At 47.5% G+C, this 19,946-nt stretch overlaps 1 protein-coding gene across 12 annotated transcripts in view; it reads left to right on the top strand.

The window, feature by feature from the left end:
- The first annotated feature begins 8,938 nt into the window (after positions 1-8,938).
- The window catches only part of LOC132225573 (gamma-taxilin-like), a 111,407-nt gene continuing 100,399 nt past the window's right edge, over positions 8,939-19,946 (top strand). For 3 of the 12 annotated variants that reach the window (XM_059680676.1, XM_059680677.1, XM_059680679.1), the window contains exons 1-2: positions 8,945-9,152; positions 9,716-9,776. In XM_059680676.1, coding sequence (XP_059536659.1) covers positions 9,723-9,776 — 54 coding nt within the window. In that variant the 5' untranslated portion in view covers positions 8,945-9,152; positions 9,716-9,722. Of the gene's footprint in view, positions 9,268-9,715; positions 9,777-13,392; positions 13,525-19,946 lie in introns of those variants that run through there. The other 9 variants (XM_059680678.1, XM_059680681.1, XM_059680680.1 and 6 more) reach the window with 9 other exon arrangements.

Below are 19,946 nucleotides of genomic sequence, written 5' to 3' on the forward strand. Positions count from 1 at the left end.
AGAATTCAGGTGAAATTTGCCTCTGCCTGCCCCCATATGCCTTAAAGGTCAATGTTATTTAGTAAATACTGAATCCTTTTCTGAGATCTCTCTACTTGAAATCCCCACCATACTCTGGCTGAGGCATCTTCCAAAGCCCACATTTTAGGCAGCTCCTTCCACAGTCTGGAAATCACAGGGACTGTGCCTTTCCATCCTTTCTGTTCACATGGTCAATTCCCAGAAAGACAAAGTTAAAGCATTCATGGTAGAAGAATTTTATAGGCCTGTGAGAAAGTTAATTCCTAGAGGGACAGCAGGATTAGTTCTGGTGTAAGTTCATGAATTATTGATTAGATACAGTTTCCATGGGGAAAAGGAATAGAGCCTTCTTTGACCCTGAGTGAAGTGCAGTGCACTGTAGCCTTTTTCTTCCTACTGTTCCAGGACATAGAACATCCTGTATGTCAACATGGGGCAGAGCTATAAGGAGGAGCAGAACAGAGTAAGCTCAGAACCAACTGTCACTTACTAGACTGAAGAGCTGAAGGTTTTCTTAAGGACTCCCTCCTTCCCAGCAAAGGAGGATAGCAAACAAGAGTTGTGGTCGTCTGGCCACAGTGGAGGCCAGAAAGGTGTAGGTGATATGGCATGACCACACCGACTTGGCTGCAGGCTATGAGAAGTATCCCAGTAAACTGGTAGTAATGAACTGCCAGGCTGGGTTGAAAGTAAGGTTAAGGGAAAGGGATTTCCAATAAAGTTTTTCCTTGACTTCCCTTTCACCATGCAAGACACTCCAGAACTTTCCTTTAGAAATTAGGGACTATATATTCAGTCCTCTACTTTCTTAATGTAGTTGCAAACTTTTACGTTGGAAACTTGGTCCTAAGTTGTTGTTTTTTTTTTTTATTCCAAGCATCACCCCAAACTCTTTAACACTAAGGAACCAACTGGAGGCATCCAGATGTGCAAAGAAAAGAACACTTTTGTAAGACATGCTCTTTTACATAGAAAATATAAACGATCAGGAACAAACACACATAATAAATGAATTATTTGCAAAGCTGCCATAAGAAACATTAACACACAAATTTACTTGCATTTTTATATATTAGAAATGAATAATTCAAAAATTAAATTATGGAAACATACTATTCACTATAGTATCAAAAAGAATAAAACACATACTAATGAATTTAACCAAAAAAGTTCAGTACTTGTACAAAAAACTGAAAAATATTGTTGAATTTTTAAAAGACCTGAACAAAAAAATGGAAAGACTTCTATGTTTTGCTTTGCTTCCTCCAAAATGCACAAGGTGATCCTAAAATTCATGTGGGAATTACACAGAGCCCAAAAAACCAAATCAATTTTGGAAACAATTTCTCAAGATTACATGACAATACTTCTGACAGACAATGTAGATAAACGGAATAAAATTTAGACCTCAGAAATAAACATTTACAATTTGGTCAACTGATTTTCTACAAGTTGTGTCAAAACCACTGAATGGGGGAGAATGGTGCTAAGATAATTGGTCATCAAGTAAAATAATGAAGTTAAATTCTGTCATATAGCATACACAAAAATTAATTCAAATAGTTTAAGGTTATAAAGGAAAGAAAAAACTAAAACTACAAAATGTTTGGGACAAAACATACCATAAATCATCACATCCATGGGCAATGGTTTCTAACATGCAACATCAAATGTCCAAGTGAGAAATAAAATAAATTGAATTTCATCAATATCAAAAAAGTTAACTCACAGAATGGGAGAAAGTATTTGCAAACCATATCTGATATAAATCTTGTATCCAGAATTTATAAAGAACATCTATATCTCAACAATAAAAGGCCAAATTTAAAAAGGGCAGATGTGAAATTGGAATCCTTATATGTTGCTGGTGGGAATATATAATTGTGCAGTGCTGTGGAAAACACCTGTTGGTTCCTCAGTTAAAGAGAATTATATGATCTGACAATTTTATTGTTAGGTATATACTCAAATATTTGTGCACAAATGTTCATGGCAATACTATGACAACCACAAAATAGAGAAATAATCCAAATGTTCATCTCCAGAGGAATAAATAGAGAATGTGGTAAATCCAATAAATACAGTTCTATGGAGCCATAAAAAGAAATAAGAATTGATGGCTGGTACAATCTTGAAATCATTGTAATAAGTGAAAGAAACCACACACAAAGGACCACATATGTCATGTAAATTTGTAGAGAGGAGACAGATTGATCATTGCCAATCAATGAGGTGAAGGGAGAATGTGGAGTAATTTGGGGGAGGGGAGTTGGGAAGGATATAAGTATTCTGGAATTATATAGTAACTAGAGGCCTGGTAAATGAAATTTGTACATGGGGGAGGAGGGGTGTCCCTCACCCAGCCTGCACCCTCTCTAATCTGGGACCCCTCAGAGGATGTCCGACTGTCCATTAAGGCCCGATCCTGGTGGGATCGAGCCTAAACAGGCAGTCAGGCACCCCCCTCACAATCCAGGACTGCTGGCTCCCAACTGCTCGCCTGCCTACCTGCCTATTTGCGCCTAACTGCTTCAGCCTGCCAGCCTGACCATCCCTAACCACTCCCCTGCCAGCCTAATAGATGCCTAACTACTCCCCTGCCAGCCCTATTGCCCCTAACTGACCTCCCCACTGGCCTAGTTGCTCCTAACTATCCTCACCTGCAAGCTGATCACCCCCAACTGCTCAACCCTGCTCAACCCGGTCACCCTTAACTGCCCTTCCTTGCCAGCCTGGTTGCTCCTAAGTGCCCTCCCTTGCCTTCCCGGTCGCCCCAAACTGCCTTCCCCTGCAGGCCGGGTTGCCCCAAACTGTCCTCTCTTTCAGGCCTGGTCCCTCCCAACTGCCTTCCCCTGCAGGCCTGGTTGCCCCTAACTGCGCTACCCTGCTGGTCCGGCGACATCTAACTGCGCTACCCTGCCAGTCTGGTGACACCTAACTGTGCTACCCTGCAGGCATGGTTGCCCTAACAGCCTTCCCCTGCCAGCCTGATTTCCCCTACAGGCCCAGTTGTCTCTGTCTTCCCCTGCAGGCCTGGTTGCCCTCAACTGCCCTCCCCTGCAGGCCTGGTTTCCCCCAACTGCTCTCCCTTGCAGGCCTAGTCTCTCCCAACTTCCCTCCCCTGCTGGCCTGATCCCCCCCCACCCCCCAATTGCCCTCCCCTGTTGGTCAGGGTCCCTCCCCTATGGTCCTCTCCTGCAGTCCTGGTTCCCCGCAACTGCCCTCTCCTGCTCCTCTGATCACCCACAACTGCCCTCCCCTGCTGGCCTGATCATCCCTAACTGCCCTTCCCTGCAGGCCTGGTCCTCTCCCAACTGCCCTCCCCTGCAGGCCTGGTCCCCTCCAACTGTCCTCCCCTGCAGGCCTGGTTTCCCCCAACTGCCCTCCCTTGCAGGCCTGCCCCCCCCCAAACTTCCCTCCCCTGCTGGCCTGCCCCCCCCCAATTGCCCTCCCCTGTTGGTCAGAGTCCCTCCCCTATGGTCCTCTTCTGCAGTCCTGGTTCCCTCCAACTGCCCTCTCCTGCTCCTCTGATCACCCACAACTGCCCTCCCCTGCTGGCCATCTTGTGGCGGCCATCTTATGTCCACATTGGGGTGGCCTTTTTGTGTGTTGGTGTGATGGTCAATTTGCATATTACTCATTTATTAGATAGCTGATGATGGCTTCTTAAAACCATGGTTACAATTAAAGTGGTGATATTTTCCCTTTATTTCTTTCTTTTTAAATTAAAATTCTGGGGTAACACTGGTAAATGAAATTGTATAGGTTTCAGGGGTAAAATTCTATAATACATCCTGTGTATATTGCATTCTGTGTTTCCTACCCAAAATGAAATCTTCGGTCACCTGATATTTGACCCCTTTTACCATTTACTACCCTTTACTCCTTCTCTCTGGTAACTACATACTGTTGTGTCTGTGATTTTTTAGCTAATTTGGCTCAGTGGATAGAATGTTGGCCCAGGGACTAAAGGGTCCTGGGTTTTATTCCGGTTAAGGAGTCGATCCCTAGCCCCAGGCTGGGTGTGCAGGAGCAACCAGTGAATATGTCTCTCTCACATCAATGTTTCTCTCCCTCTGTCTCTCCCAATCCTTTTCACTCTCTCTAAAAATCAATGGAATAATATCCTTGTGTGAGGATTAAAAAATAATAATAATAAAAAGAAACATTCTTCAGAACCCTAATACCAACAACAAAAACAAAGAAAAAAAATAAACCTGGAAACTGTTAGACAGACATGAGGAGAGCTAGAAAGATGGGCCAGGTACAGAAACTTACAAGGCAGAAAGCCCCAGATTCCTAATAAATGGTAAAACTTGGAAAATAAGAACCTTGCCCTCAGGGTAACCTATCCTCCCCTATCATATCACTGGTCAGGAGGTTTAGTCCCTCTGAACTCTTCCTTCCTAAAAATAACCTTTAGGCCTCAGTTGTATTTCAGCTCCAGGCCCAGAAAACCAGACAAATGACACCATGGCTGCCTCAGGACCAGCTACTGTGAATAATAACCCCTTTCCTTGGTGTCAGCCAGTCAGTGGAGAACCAGGACCCTCAATGAGCACATCTAAGAAGCTGATAAATATCTATTAAGACTTCCTCTAGGACCTCCCCTAAGATTTACACCTGCAAGGAAGAGGTAAATAAACTAAGAAAGGATCCAATCCACACTCTCCTTCCAAAGAGTGCAATAGTGCCATTCCCTTCTCTCCCTCCTTCCCCTACCTCAGTGATGGCGAACCTTTTGAGCTCGGCCTGTCAGCATTTTGAAAAACCCTAACTTAACTCTGGTGCCATGTCACAAATAGGAATTTTTTGATATTTGCAACCACAATAAAACAAAGATTTGTATTTTTGATATTTATTTTGTACTAGGGGCCCGGTGCACGAAATTCATGCACTGGGTGTGTGTGTGTGTGGGGGGGGGGAGTGTCCCTCAGCCCAGCCTGCCCCCTCTCACATACTGGAAGCCCTCAGGCGTTGACTCCCATCACCCTCCAATCGCAGGATCGGCCCCTTGCCCAGGCCTGCCACCTGGGCTGGTGGCAGAACCAGTGATGGGGGGAAATGAGGGTCCCCTGCCCAGGCCTGACACCTCTGGCCCAGGAATCAGGCCTGGGCAGGGGACCCCCAGACCCCTCCAATTGCTGGCTCTGCCCCTTGCCCAGGCCTGATGCCTCGGCCAGAGGCGTAGACCCGCATCACCCTCCGATCGCCTGATCGGCCCCTTGCCCAGGCCTGATGCCTCCACCAGAGGTGTCAGGCTTGGACAGGGGACCCCCATCTCCCCCTGATCACTGGCTCTGGCCAGCGCCCAGGCCTGAGGCCTCTGGCCCAGGAATCATGCCTGGGCAGGGGACCCCCATCTCCCTCTGATCGCTTGCTAACCCCCCCGCCCAAGCCTGACGCCTCTGACCCAGGCAAGGGGACCATTATATCCCCCCAATCCCTGGCTCCACCCCCACCCAGGCCTGATGCCTCTGGCCCAGGCATCAGGCCTGGGCAGGGGACCCCAGAGGAGTTGACCCTCATCACCCTCCGATCACCAATCACCGGATAGGCCCCTTGACCAGGCCTGAGGCCTCCGGCAGAGGTGTCAGGCCTGGGCAGGTGACCCCCAGCTCCCCACGGTTGCAGGCTCCGCCCCTTGCCCAGGCCTGACGCCTCTGGCCTAGGTGTCCGGCTCGGGCAGCTGGGACCCGCAGCTGCAGCGGCCCCGCGATCGTGGGCTCCGCTTTAGGCCCAGGCAAGGGACCCCTAGCTCCCGGGACTGCCAGCTTCGACCGTGCCCAGCTCCCATCGCTGGCTCCACCCCTACTTCCTGCTATCACTGGCCAGGGCGGAAAAGGCACCTGATTCTCCGATCATGGCTGAGGGGCAGGGCAAAGGCGGCCTTTGCCCTGCCCCCCAGCTCTTAGCTCCCCCCTGGGTTTCCAATCACTGTCAGTGGCAGGGGGCTTCTTCCTGCTTTCCCTTTCGCCTCCCTGCATTGTGCCTACATATGCAAATTAACCGCCATCTTGTTGGCAGTTAACTGCCAATCTTAGTTGGCAGTTAATTTGCATATAGCCCTGATTAGCCAATGAAAAGGGTAGCATCGTACGCAAATTACCATTTTTCTCTTTTATTAGTGTAGATATTTAAATGCCATTTAACAAAGAAAAATCAATCAAAAAAATGAGTTCGCGTGTCAGAGGTGACATAGGTGTCATAGATTCACCATCACTGCCCTACTTTATATATCTCCTAACCTCTAAGAGGCCCCAGGGACTTGAAACTATAACCAGACAATCAATGGGTCTATGCTGCCTGTCACTACTTGAGCCAATTAAGCAGAGACAGGTTTGAAACATAAGCTTTTATTCCAATCCTGCCAACAGCATAGGAGAGCAGCAGGTGATCCACAGAAATCTGCTCTACATGCCACCATAAGCTGACTGCTTATATTGGTAGATGTACAAAGAATTACTTGGGGAAACAGGCAAAAAGGTATGCCAAATGAGCAGTTTATATGTAAGCAGAGGGCTGGGGATCTTTAAAGGGTTTAGTGATATGCAAAGAGGCAAGGGTCTTCAAAGGTCTGGCTGCTCTGTTTTCTGCAGCAAAGTTGTTAATCTTTTCCATGATAATAGGCAGCTCCAAATGGGGAGGATAGTCTGCACTTCCAGGTGAGCTCTCAGGTTCTCAATGCAGCTGCCAGCCAGGTTAGAATGTGCCTTCTTTAATCAGAATAAAACAATCATGGATAATAGAGCATGATTTAATATTTCTTACAATTCTAGCTGGTTCCCCAACATTCTATTTCTGCCCTTATCACTGTCAAAACCAGGGGAGCAATGGGCAGTCGCAGTGTTGTGCCCAGATTTCAAAGTTCCCAAGACCCCCAGGGAGCCAGTCAGTCCAATGCAAAAGCAAAGAGTCCTTCATTTTGAACTAGTTCTGCTCCCCGACCACACTCACCGATGCAACGGTAGCCCAGTGGCCGAGAGAGAGAGGCCTGATGGGACAAGGGGTTTTAAAGGGGGGTGGAGTGAGGGCAGGAGAGGGGACTGTGTGCCCCGCCGATTGGCCAGGCGCAAGTCGGTACAGGAATTGGTCATAGTGATGGTGTGCACTTCCCTTGATTATTATTGGTTAGTCCAGAGAAATCCTGGGTGTGGCTAGCAGCGGCTTTTTCCAGTGAAGAAGCACATGGCTCTGTCCCAAAATGGAGGACCCAAGGCAAGATGGAGGGTGCAGTCCTCGCCCGGCTCCCGCTGTTGCTGCTTGAACATGCTGCAAGGCAGGCTGGCCCTCCTGCACAGCACCTGCAGCCGGCCTGCAGGCGGACCGGGACTCCCGCAGCAGCACGTCTGGGCAGCACAGGCCTAGCACACAGGGTGCGGCAGGTGGAGCGACGGCTCCGGAAGAGCAGCATCCGCTCAGAGCAGGCCGGGCCCACGGGGCTGGTGCCGCCGCTGCTGCACTGGGGCCGGGGTCCATGCCGCCGCGTGGGCCCGGTGGGGGGGGGGGGCAGCGGGCGGGTGGCAGCCCGAGCGGGGCTCCCGCTGTGGGCCGGGGAGCCAATGTCCCCCCATGGGGCCTGGCGGCCGGCCCACGCAGGCCCTGGCCCCCCACCGGGCCCTGAGGGCCACACGGACCCCCAGCCCCAGCGCGGGCAAGCATGGAACCGACCACGGGGGAAGAGCCAGGCGGTGCGGCCTTCCGTTACCATGACCTCCCCCGTGGTCGGTTGCCACCCAGCCCCACCCCTAGGCCGGCCGCCAGCCACCATGCAGCGGGTCAGGACACTCAGACCCGCTCTGGGGAGGCCAGGCCCTACGGCGGGCACGGAGGGATTCCAGAGCCCGGTGGCCAGACCCCTCCCCCCCGGCCCCCCCCCAGGCGGGCGGTGCGCCTTTCAGCAGCTCCTCTGAGGCTAACCCCTTTAACCTGTGTCCAAGGCCTCCTTTTCTCTGACTTGTCTGTGAAGTAAGGCAGCCCAACCAAGATTTCCTGTTGCTTCTTCTATGCCCTTCCTTGTTTCACTGGCCTAAGTACATTTTTGCTGCCATCATGGACCTCAACCCCTGACTCAGTGCTGTGTAGCCCTTCCCTTAAGAATATGCCATCCATAAAAAAATTCAGTTTTTCTTTATTCATCGTCTGAGATGGCTATTTAGCCTGCCCTAGCACCATGGACTTTAACTTTTCAGAAAGCAAATTTGTTATAAGCCTAAGAAAGGAAACATGGTGGAGACAATAGAATCGTTTCAACTAGTAGGAAGCCTCAAGTAATTGTGGATCACTGTGTTTCAATGATGGGTGGGTTAGCCAAAAGTCTCAGTGATCTCTGTCTTATGCTGTAATTCTGGAGGGGTAAAAGCTATTGAGGATTCTGGGGTAGGGGCAGAGCTCTAGAGAGGTATCCAGCAGGAAAACTTAAGTTCTAAAAGCCAGTATTCTGTTTTTTGCGAAGTAGGACCCCTTTGCCCCAACGATTCAGGCTGAGAACGGCATGTGACCGAACTGGAACACAAACACAACATTATGATTGTTCTTACCTGAACCTGATCTCTCGTTCTCCCAAATATTGGAATATTTCCAAAATTCTAGTACCTTTAATCACTGGGGTACACAATCCCCTTGAAAACTACAAGTCCCAGCAGGCTGCACGCGTAGCAGGGCGGGTTTTCTTTTCAGAATTTACATTGCGCTCTACCCAGATCTTAGACTCAGAGCTGGGGTCGCGCGGGTTGCTGGGACTTGCAGTGCCTTCCATAATGTTTATCTCGGTCTGCGCAGACTCGCTTGCCCTCTGTTTGCCCTTTGGCCTAAAAATCCAGCCCACTGTCATTTGCTCCCCGCTCCTATCTCACTGCAACGCATGGAAGGGGAGGGGGTGGTGGTGGTGGTGGGGGGGCGGCACCAAACTCCGGTCACGTGGGTAGCCTGCGGCGCAGTCATTGGCCTCTGGATTTCGGAAGTTTAGGAGCTCCACTGGCTGCTAGGCTGCTAGCCCATTTTTAGGGCTTGTTGTACTTCCGTAATGTCTGCGCTAGGCAGGTAAAAGGGGGAAGCATGGGGAATAGGCGGCGGCTCTGAGGAAACCTTTGAAACCGGAAAGAATCGGACGACAACCAAGCCAGTAGCCGGTAAGTTCGGGAAATATCCTGGTTGCCCCTGGGCGCCAGGGTATAGAGTGAACTGGGCTGCCACCAGTCCAACTTTTGGATTTTTTTCCTGCAACGGTGACGACATCGGCAACAGGTGTGTGTGGCGTTGTATCGGAATAAACGGAGTGGAGGGAAATTTTTGGATTTTAGAACTCTCAGCTGAGTAATGAAGAAGATGAGAATATAGGCCACGCTGAGGGATAAAGGGAATCTGGCGGGGGAGTGCATTTGTGACACCACGTGCGGCAAGCGACACAGGGTTTCCCCACGGTCCTAGGACTCCGTTGTCCATTGTCCACGCCACACTGTCCAGGTGCCTTCGTGGTAGGCGCCGCAGTGAGGACTTGCCCTTGGGTTTTGGCAGGTGGCTGGACGCTCAGAGAGGTGAGCTCCTGCAGACAAGGCCAGGTTGTTGCGCAGTTAAGTAATGGCGGTGTGCCCCCGTTTTTTGGTCTTTTGCTGTCCGCCAAATCGCGGACTGGTTGGACACCGAGTAGGAGAAGTTAGGGTCATTTGTTTCCTGAACTTGTGGTTCTTGGCAGAATCTACATGTGGCCAAACATTGCGGAGGTGATTTCGGAGGACCTCGGTCTAACAAAATCGGTGAGCACCATAGTCTTTGTAATAACTATCTCATTTTGTGTGGATGTGTTGTGGTGTGGTGTGGTGTGTATTGTGTGTGTGTCTGTGTTTCTTCCTTTGGGGTGTGCTTCAGCCTTTTCCCACCTGGCCTTTCGCCTCTCATTCTGCAAATATTGCTCGAATATTCCACTTGTCTTTTACATACCTCTCTTTGAATACAAGAATGTTGAGACCTTCATAATGGTAGACTCCACTTGTTCTGGGGTTAGTGCTTAGAATTCTAAAAATATCTAGCGACTGCGCTATAGGTTTTTACAACTTGGAGTGATAAATTGCAGGGAAAGGATATTTCATTTGAAAATATTGAAACCTTAACTCCTGAAATTGTAAAATAATATTCTAATATGTCTAATGAACTTCAAAAGATCCAGTATTTACAGATTTGAAAAAGAAGCTGGGGATGGAACATGTTCTAGGGCAGAGATTTTCAATCTTTTTCACCTCATTAGTACACATTAATTACTAGAATTCTGCAGCACACTAAAAAATATATTTGTTGCTGATCTTCTAATTATATTAGCTATAATTTTTATTCATTCACACTGGACGGCTATTGTTTTGGCTGTTGTCATTTTTAAATTTAACAATCTAAGGAAAAAGAAATCAGTGCCCATCTTGCATGTTTTGAAAATTCTTGAGGCACACCAGTTGAAAATCTCTGCTATACCTAATAGTTTAAATTGCCACTTTGGGTAATGATTTTGTAGGTTCTTTCCCAAGGGACAACTCTGATTAAAAAGAAACCAAAACACTGGAATTTAGAACATAAGTTCCTCTTTATACTACTTAGGATGAGAATAGAAAATTGTTGAATTAGCAAGAAAGATTTAATCACTAAGCATTTAAACCTTTTCTGGTTAATAGCTGGATAGGAGTAGAACCTACTTGTTTTTCTATTGTCTCATTTTGTGTACTCATTTTCTCATTTCCTTGCTTCATTCTTTTCTGGGAATCTACTTTTAGTTCCTTCCCTCATTTAACTGACTATAGCTTGAGATTGAAATACTTGATTAAATATTACTTTTTCAATTTTCACTTTAAAAAGTTGAGAAAATATCTTCTATCAGTAAAATCAAAAGCACTTGTACATAAATTCTTTGTGATCATTAATTTTTAAAATTTCTTCTGGGTCACTAACTTGAAACAATATATATATATATATATTTTAAATATATTTCTTTATTGATTTAAGAGAGGAAGGGAGAAGGAGGAAGAGATAGAAACATCAATGATGAGGGAGTCATTGATTGGCTGCCTTCTGCACGGCCCCCACTGGGGACCAAGCCCGCAGCCCAGGCATGTGCCCTTGGCTGGAATCGAACCCGGGACCTTTCAGTCCTCAGGCTGACGCTCTATCCACTGCGCCAAACTGGCTAAGGCGAAACAATATTTTTTAACCTCTGCTCTTTTTTAGGAATCAGAAATAATGTATAATTGTAGTTATTTTTTAAAATATTGAGGAAATTAAAAAAAATAACTCATCACTCTTTAGGAGATGGCTTTTATTGTGTTTTGTTATTTTAGAATAGATTATTTTTTCCATGATTTCTGTTCATTTTTCCTTCTGCATTTTGCAGTTTTGATGGTAGGTATATACACATTTATAGTCATATATTTTTTCATTGATGATTCTTTGACAGTTTAATGCATTTTGTCTCGAATAATTTTTTGCTTTCAAGACTGTTTTGTACAATTGTAGGATTGCCACTGTACTTTTTTTTTTTTTTTTTTAATACTCATCCGAGGATATGCTATTACTGATTTCAGAGACAGAGAGAAACGTTGATCCATTGCCTCCCATATGCACCCCGCGGGAATCGAACCTACAATGTAGGTATGTGCCCTGATTAGGAAAAAAACACGCACACACACAGTGTTTTCCTCAGCATAATGCTCTCCAGATCCAAACCTTAGTTATTGTACAGGATGACTCTAATGAGCCACATGAGCCTGGGCACAAAGATAACTCTTTTAAAAAGAGTTGCATAGCAAATACAAAACCTCTCTCCTCTTTTGCCATAGAATCAAAATGTTTGTGTTCCCACCCCTTTTTACAATGCTTTTCTTTTATTATAAATTTTTATTAGTGAAAGTATTATATATGCCCTACCTTGCCACCCCGTTTGACCTCTTCTGGCTTGACTCCAACCTGTGCCCACCTCAGGCCTTCACCACTCTATCATGGGTTATGCACACATGCATACAAGTTCATTGGTTGATCTCTTCCCATCCATCCTCCCCTGTCTTCCCTCCGAAGTTCTGTTCATGCTTCTATGAGTCTGGGTTTATTTTTGTTCATTAGTTTATTTGGTTCATTAGTTTGCACATATGAGTGAGATAATAGTAATCTTTCTCTGAATTGCTTATTTTGCTCTGTGTAACACTCCAGGTCCCTCCATGCTATTGCAAATGGTAAGTGTTCTTTACTTTTATTGCCGTGTAGTATTCCATTGTAGTATTCTAATTTTTTTATGCACTCATCTACTGATGGGCATTTAGGCTGTTTCCAAATCTTAGCTATTGTAAAATGCGCTACTATGGACATAGAGATGTATATATCCTTTTGGATGTGTGTTTTGGGTTTCTTAGGATATATTCCTAGAAGTGGGATTACTGGGTCAAATGGGAATTGCATTTTTAATTTTTTGAGTAAACTCCATACTGTTTTACAAAGAGGATGCACTAGTCTCACCAGCAGTATACAAGGGTTCCCTTTTCTCCACATCCTCACCATCACTTGTCATTTGTTGATAGTAGTCATTCTGATAGGTGTGAGATGGTACCTTATTGTGGTTTTAATTTGCATCTCTAGGATGAATAATGACTGAACATTTTTTAATATGTCACTTGTCTGTATGTCTGCTTTGAAGAAGTGTCTATTTAGGTCCTTTGCCCATTTTTTGATTCGATTATCTTCCTTTTGTTAAGTTGTATGAGTTCCCTATAAATGTTGGAGATTAAGCCCTTATTGGAGATAACATTGGCAAATATGTTCTCCCATGCAGTAGACTTTCTTGTTTTGTTGATGGTTTCTTTTGCTGTGCAGAAGCTTTTTATTTTATTTTATCCTTAGTTTCCTTTGCCTTACAATGCTTTCTAATGCATCAGGAGAAACCTGTGTCTCCTCTAAAACTGTGATAATGCTTGAGATTTAAGTATTAGTGCCTCTTTTGAGAGGAGCAGTAAGGGGTGCTCTCTCTGCCATGGGTAGCCTGGACTGTGGGAATTCAAATAGGTGCCAGGGAATTCAAATCAGCTGCTGATACATTTACAGGCATTTGATGCTTCCAACAGAGGAAATGAAATTGTGCCCACAGAGTAAGTCCCATTGCAGCTAGATCAAGCTCTTGTGTGGACTCCAAGTGCCAATGCTTGCCAGCCCACCTCTTTTTCTCAGCTCAGCTGACCCCAACCAGAACACAATCCAAGGGCTCTTTTCACATAATCTCTATAACCTAGAGTTCTTACCACAAGGCTCTGTTGTTTTTTACATCCACATAGTCAGTGTGGAAACTGCTTTGAAAGAAGACATGCCAATATCCTCAGCATAAATGAAAGATATTATGCCTTTCTTCAGGTTTCCTTTGAAAAGAGGTTTCACCATTGACAAGAAAATATACTTTGTTGTTTTGGCATTTCCTCTACTCTTGAATATCCTGATTGGGCCCATTCACTTCATGGTGGACAAGGCTTCAGTCCATCGACACAGGTAGGCTTTGTCCCTTTTCTATGAACTGACTGATGGAGGGTGCTGCATTGTTCCCCTGCAACATACACGCAGGCCTTAGCACCCTGCCTGGCATGAAACACCATACATAACCTGAAATCTTTGGTGTGTGTGGAAAGAAGGAGGGAGGGTAGTATTGCCTACAAACTTTCCACATTCACACAGGTGTGAGAGAGAAACATCAATCTGTTGCCTCCTGTACATCCCCAATGGAGAGAGAAGTTAGTTATGTACCTTTGCTGGAAATTAAACTTGCAACTTTTGGTGTATGGGACAATACTCCAACCAGCTGAGCCACCTGGCCAGGCTTATGTTTCTTTTGCTTACAGTTGTTATGGAATATCCTTTTCTCTCATTTTACTTTCAGTCTATTTATATGTAAAGTAATTCTTTTGTCAATGGCATATAATTGGATTATGGTTTAAAAGATGTGTTGTTTTTGTCCCCGTGGTTTGGATAGAGCATAGGTCTATGGACTGAAGGGTTCTGGGTTCAATTCTGGTCAAGGGCACATGTCTGGGTTGTGGGCTCAGTCCCCAGTGTGGAATGTGCAGGAGGCAGCTGATCAATGATTCTCTCTGTTCATTGATGTTTCTCTCTCTCTCTCCCTCTATGAAATTAATAAAAATACATTAAAAAATTTGTCATTTTTGGCTTTTGGATTGGAGAGTTTATCCCAATTACATTTAAAGTAATTACTGTAAGGAAAGGATTTATTTCTGCCATTTCTTTTTTGTTTTCTTCTGCCTTTCATCTTTTTCTCATTTCCTTCATACTGCCTTCTTTTGTAATAGACTATTTTAATTCTGTTCTCATTTCTCTTTTTTATAGTGTGTCGTTATTTTTTAGTGTATTCCTGGGGGCAATATTACAATTAGCATCAAATTAGTTTCATCCTATATAATAAAAGCCTAGGTGGCAATGTTACCACAAGATAGCCACACGCACAGTGGAGGCAGAGCCCAGTGGCCACTCAGTGCAGTGAGGCCTGGGGGTCCCACGGCTCTGTGCGGTGCAGAGGAGGCTAGTCCCAGCGTCTCAGCTGCCCCATGCAGAGGTGGAGGTGGTGGGTCCTGGCAGGGGCGGGCAGTTGTGGGCCATCAGGCCAGCAGGGAAGGGCAGTTGGGGGCGATCGGGCCTGCAGGGGAGGGCATTTGGGGCGATCAGGCCAGCAGGGGAACAGTTAAGCGTCAGTCAGGCCGGCAGGGGAGAGGTTAGGGGACGATCACACTGGCAAGCAGAAGTGGTTAGGGGCAATCAGGCAGGCAGGCTGGCGAGCAGTTAGGAGCCAGCGGTCTGGGATTGTGAAAGGGATGTCTGACTGTAGGCAGGTAGACATCCCCTAAGGGGTCCCAGATGGGAGAAGGTGCAGGCCGGATTGAGGGACACCCCCTCTGTGCATGAATTTTGTACACCAGACTTCTAGTTACTATATAAAAGTCTGCTTGTATACAGGTCTGCTTTCTTGTTTTGTCAGAGATTAGATCTTAATGCATCTCTGTGCTAATAATGTAGATTTATAATTATTTTTTAAAGTTGTTTTTTTAAGTCATGTAGAGAAAAAAGGAGCTAGATGACAAAAATACAGTATAACTGGTTTTTATATTTATCTGTACAGTTATCTTTTTATTATTGTTTATTTATTTGTTTATAGTTTTGAGTTAATTTGGACTGTCCATTTATTTCTGTCTAAAGGACTCTTCTTGGATTTTTTGTATTGCGAATCTACTAGGAGCTTTTATTTATCTGAGAATTTTTTTGTTCTGTTTTTTTGTTAATGCTCACCAGAGGATATTTATTCCATTGATATTTAGAGAGTAGAAGGAAGAGAGAGAGAAACATAAATGTGAGAGAGACACATCAATTGATTGCTTCCTGAACATGCCCCAACAGGAGCCAGGAATCCAACCCAAGACCCTCCAGTGCTTGAGCTGATGCTCTAACCAGTGAACACACTGGCCAGGGCTCTCAGGAATGTTTTAATCTCTTCATTTTGAAGGATAATCTTTGACTTTTAATATCTTCACTTTGAGCCATAATAATCTGGCCACTCATAATAATATATATCCCACATTCAAAGGCTGTTAAATCACATTGTTTACCCATATCTTCAGAAAAAAATCACTTATATTGTCGTGATCAACAACCGGCTTCCCTATTTATAACGGTCTGGCCCTCTAGCAACTTCAGCTTGAAATTATAGCTAATTTGCCTACAAATGTCAGGTGGTCATAATAATCTGGACACTCAGTGTAAATAGACTGAATGGCCGAACAACCAAACAACCAGTCATTGTGATGTGCGCTGACCACTAGCGGGTGTGCGCAGAACATGGCGGGTGTCGGCCACGATGGGATGCTGAAGCAGGTGAGTGGAGGCACCAGATCAAGGTGGGGCATTGGTTGCTGTCATTGGGGTGAGCTTCTGGTGGTTACTCAAAATTCTTTGCTCCCACATGCCACAGTCCTGCCTCTCGCTTGCACCTGCTGCTGTTGCCAGCCCCACTTGCACCCACTGCAATACCTGGTGCCAGCTTTGATTGCTCAGCACCACCAATGGGTGCGAGTGGCAGATACTGGCCCTGATCGCCCCTCAGGACTTCTTCACTTCCCCCTGCTCCTGAGGGGTGATCAAGGCAACAGCGGCCACTTACACCTGCTGCCATCACCAGAGCCTCCACTTGTACCTGCTGCCAGTGCCCAGGGCCAGTCCCAATCGTTTGGTGCCGTCAGTGGGTGTGAGAGGCGGCCGCCGGCTCCGATCACCCCTGAGAGCTTCTCCACATCCCCCTGGTCCTGGTCCTGAGCGACAATCGGGACAGTAGCTGCCACTCACACCCGCTGACAGTGCCAGCACCTCTCGCTGCTGGCGCTGGCCCCAATCACTCCACGCCGTCAGTGGGTGCGAGCGGGGCCGGTGCCAACAGCCTGTGGGAATGGTGGTGCCGGGAGTGGGGCCGCCAGCAGACAGGGGACTGGGAATTGCAGCGGGTGGTGACGGGCGAGGGCGTGGAGGTTGGTCCGAGACCTGCCCCTGTGCTCACTGAAGCCTTGCAGCCCACAGTTCGTTTCAAGGTGCATGAGTTCATGCACTGGGCCCCTAGTCTAATCTAATAAAAGATGAACAGACAAATTGACCATATGTCTGCTATACCCACCAGCCACGCCCACCAGCCAATCACGAGAATATGGCGGTGACCATGGAGCTGGAGCGTTGCCCTTGGCAAGGGAGGAAGCCAAGCCTCCTGTCTGCCCTGCCGGCCCTGAGCTCCACTCAAGGCTACAAGGTTTCAATATTAGAAGTTAAATAAATCCCAGATACCTACTTCCAGCCCGCGGCCATGGCCAGCCTGCAAACAGCTATCAGCTCCTCACCCAGGCTGGCCAGGCATCCAGTGGGGACACCCACCCTGAAGGGGCTGTGGCCAGCCCGCAAGCAGCCATCAGCCCCTCACCCAGGCTGGCCAAGCATCCCAGTGGGGACCCACCATGAAGGGGGTGTGGCCAGCCTGAAAACAGCCCTCACCCCCTCACCCAGGCTGGCCAGGCACCCCAGCAGGACCTCCACCCTGATCCAGGACACTCTTTAGGGCAAACCAGCCCACCACCACCCATGCACCAGGCCTCTATCCTATATAATAAAAGGATAATATGCAAATTGACCCTAACAGCAGAACAACTGGGAATGACTGGTCACTATGATACACACTGACCACCAGGGGGCAGATGCTTAATGCAGGATCTGCTCCCTGGTTGTCAGTGTGCTCCCACAGTGGGAGCTCTGCTCAGCTACAAGCCAGGCTGACGGCTGCCAGTACAGCAGTGGTGGTGGGAGCCTCTCCCGCCTCCTCAGCAGCGCTAAGGATGTCCTAATGCAGCTTAGGCCTGCTCCCCGCCAGCAGATGGACATCCCCCGAGGGGTCCCAGACGGTGAGAGGGCACAGGCTGGGCTGAGGGACCCCCACCCCCGAGTGCAAAAATTTTTGTGCACTGGGCCTCCAGTGTGTATATAAGATCTTTAATCTTTTTCTGCTCTCCCACTACCCCCCTTCCCTCTGAGATTCATCAGTCTGTTCCATGTTTCCATGCCTGTGCATTGAGCGTCTGCCCCCTGGTGGTCAGTGCACATCATAGCTACGGGTCAAATGGTTGAAAGATTGCTTAGGCATAGATAGATAGATAGATAGATAGATAGATAGATAGATTGATTAGCCACAGTTGTTATTTTGAAATACAATCACTTGTGTTTTTTTAAAAGGCAAACATCATATATGATCTAATTGTGCTACCACTTCATTTTTTTAAATTATTATTATTGTTAATTCTCACCAAAGAATATTTTTTTCATTGATTTTTGGAGAGAGTGGAAGGGAAGGAGAGAAGGAACAAGAGAAAGAAAGATAAAGGGAGGGAGAAAAACATCCATGTGAGAGAGACACATAGATTGGTTGCCTCCCACATGCACCCCAATTAGGGCAGGGGATTGAACCTGTAACCCAGGTAGGTAAGATGCACTTGACCAGTAATTGAACCTTAAAACTCTGGTGTGTGGGCTTACACTCTAACCATTGAGCAACATTGGATATGGAAAATATGCTACCACTTTGGAACTTGCAAGTATAGAATCTAGTAGTATCTATATTACTTCTGTGGAAATTATGAAACTAAACAAGACTGCTTCATAATTAGATGTTTTTCAAACTGTCTCGCTCATTCCTGGCTTTTTCACTGGTGGAAAAAAATGGGTTTTTCTCCCTCCTAAGTTTAGCATTGGTTATCCCTCTTATGTACCTCTCAATGTGTTTGTTTGTATTATAATTTACTGAATCAGTTACTCTAGTTCCTTTGACTGTAGAGAGGTAGTATTTGCAGACACTTCTAAAATGTTATTTTACCTCCATCTTACTGTTCATGAGAATTCTGTTATTGATCTGGAAAGAACATGCTCTGTGGAAAATTAAATAGTGGTAATACTTCATTTTCATATCTTTGGTTCAGGTCCTTGGAAAGACTGGTTAAAATTTGCTCATTGCTGAGAATGTTTATATAGGTGCTTATAATATACTAGAGGCCCGGTACACAAAAATTTGTGCACTCGGGGGTGGGGGTGGGGGGAGGAGGAGTGTCCCTCAGCCCGGCCTGCACCCTCTCGCAGTCTGGGACCCCTCAGGAGATAAGGACCTGCTGGCTAAGGCCTGCTCCCGGGTGGCAGAGGGCAGACCCAATCCCTAGGTGCAGCCCCTGGTCGGGCTCAGAGCAGGGCTGATTGGGGAGTTGGGGCGCCGCCCCCTGTCATGCACAGAGCAGGGTGGATTGGGAGGTTGCGATGCCACCCTCAGTCACATTCAGGGCAGGGCTGATTGGGGGGTTGGGGCACTGCCCCCTGTCACACTCAAGGCAGGGTCGTTGGGGAGGTTACGGCGCCACCCCGTCACGCACAGAGCAGGGCCAATCGGGTTGGGGCGTTGCCCCCTGTCACTCACAGAGCAGGGCCCATCAGGGGGGTTGGGGCTCTGTAACCTGTCACTCACAGAGCAGGGTCGATCAGGGGGTTGGGGAGCACCCCCTGTCGCGCACAGAGCAGGGCCCATCAGAGGGTAGGGGGGGTCCCCCCTGTCACGCATAGAGCAGGGCTGATCAGGGGGTTGAGGAGCTCCCCCCTGTCACTCACAGAATAGGGCCGATAGAGGAGTTGGGGCACCGCCCCCTGTCACACACAGAGCAGGGCAGATCAGGGGGTTGGGGCGCCGCACACTCAGGGCAGGGCCGATGGGGAGGTTATGGCTCTACCCTGTCACACACAGAGCAGGGCCCGTGGGAGGGCGGGGGGTTGGGGCACCTGCACCCTGTCACACACAGAGCCGCAGGGTGATCAGGAGGTTGGGGAGCTCCCCGCTATCAGGCACAGAGCAGGGCTGATCAGGGGGTTGGGGTGCCTTCCCCTGTCACGAACAGAGCAGGGCGGATAGGGAGGTTTTGGCCCCGCCCCGTCACACACAGAGCCGCAGGACAATCAGGGGGTTTGGGCGCTGCCCCCTGTCACGCTAATCCCGGTGCCGGGAGGCCTTGCGGCTCCACTGATCCCGGTGCTGGGAGGCATATTACTCTTTTACTATATAGGATAGAGGCCTGGTGCACGGGTGGGGGCCTGCTGGTTTGCCCTGAAGGGTGTCCTGGATCAGGGTGGGGGTCCCCACTGGGGTGCCTGGCCAGCCTGGGTGAGGGGCTGAGGGCTGTTTTCAGGTTGGCAGGTGACTGAAGCTCCCAACTGCTCCTTTTTTTCTTTTTCTTTTTTTTTATTCTGGGCCAGCTTTAGCTCTGAGGCTTGGCTCCAGCTCTTAGGCCTCAGCTGCTGAAAGCAGGTTATCTGGTTTGTTTGGGTTCCATAATTGAAACACTGTTTCA

Source organism: Myotis daubentonii, chromosome Y (genome assembly GCF_963259705.1).
Source record: "Myotis daubentonii chromosome Y, mMyoDau2.1, whole genome shotgun sequence".
NCBI lineage: Eukaryota > Metazoa > Chordata > Mammalia > Chiroptera > Vespertilionidae > Myotis > Myotis daubentonii.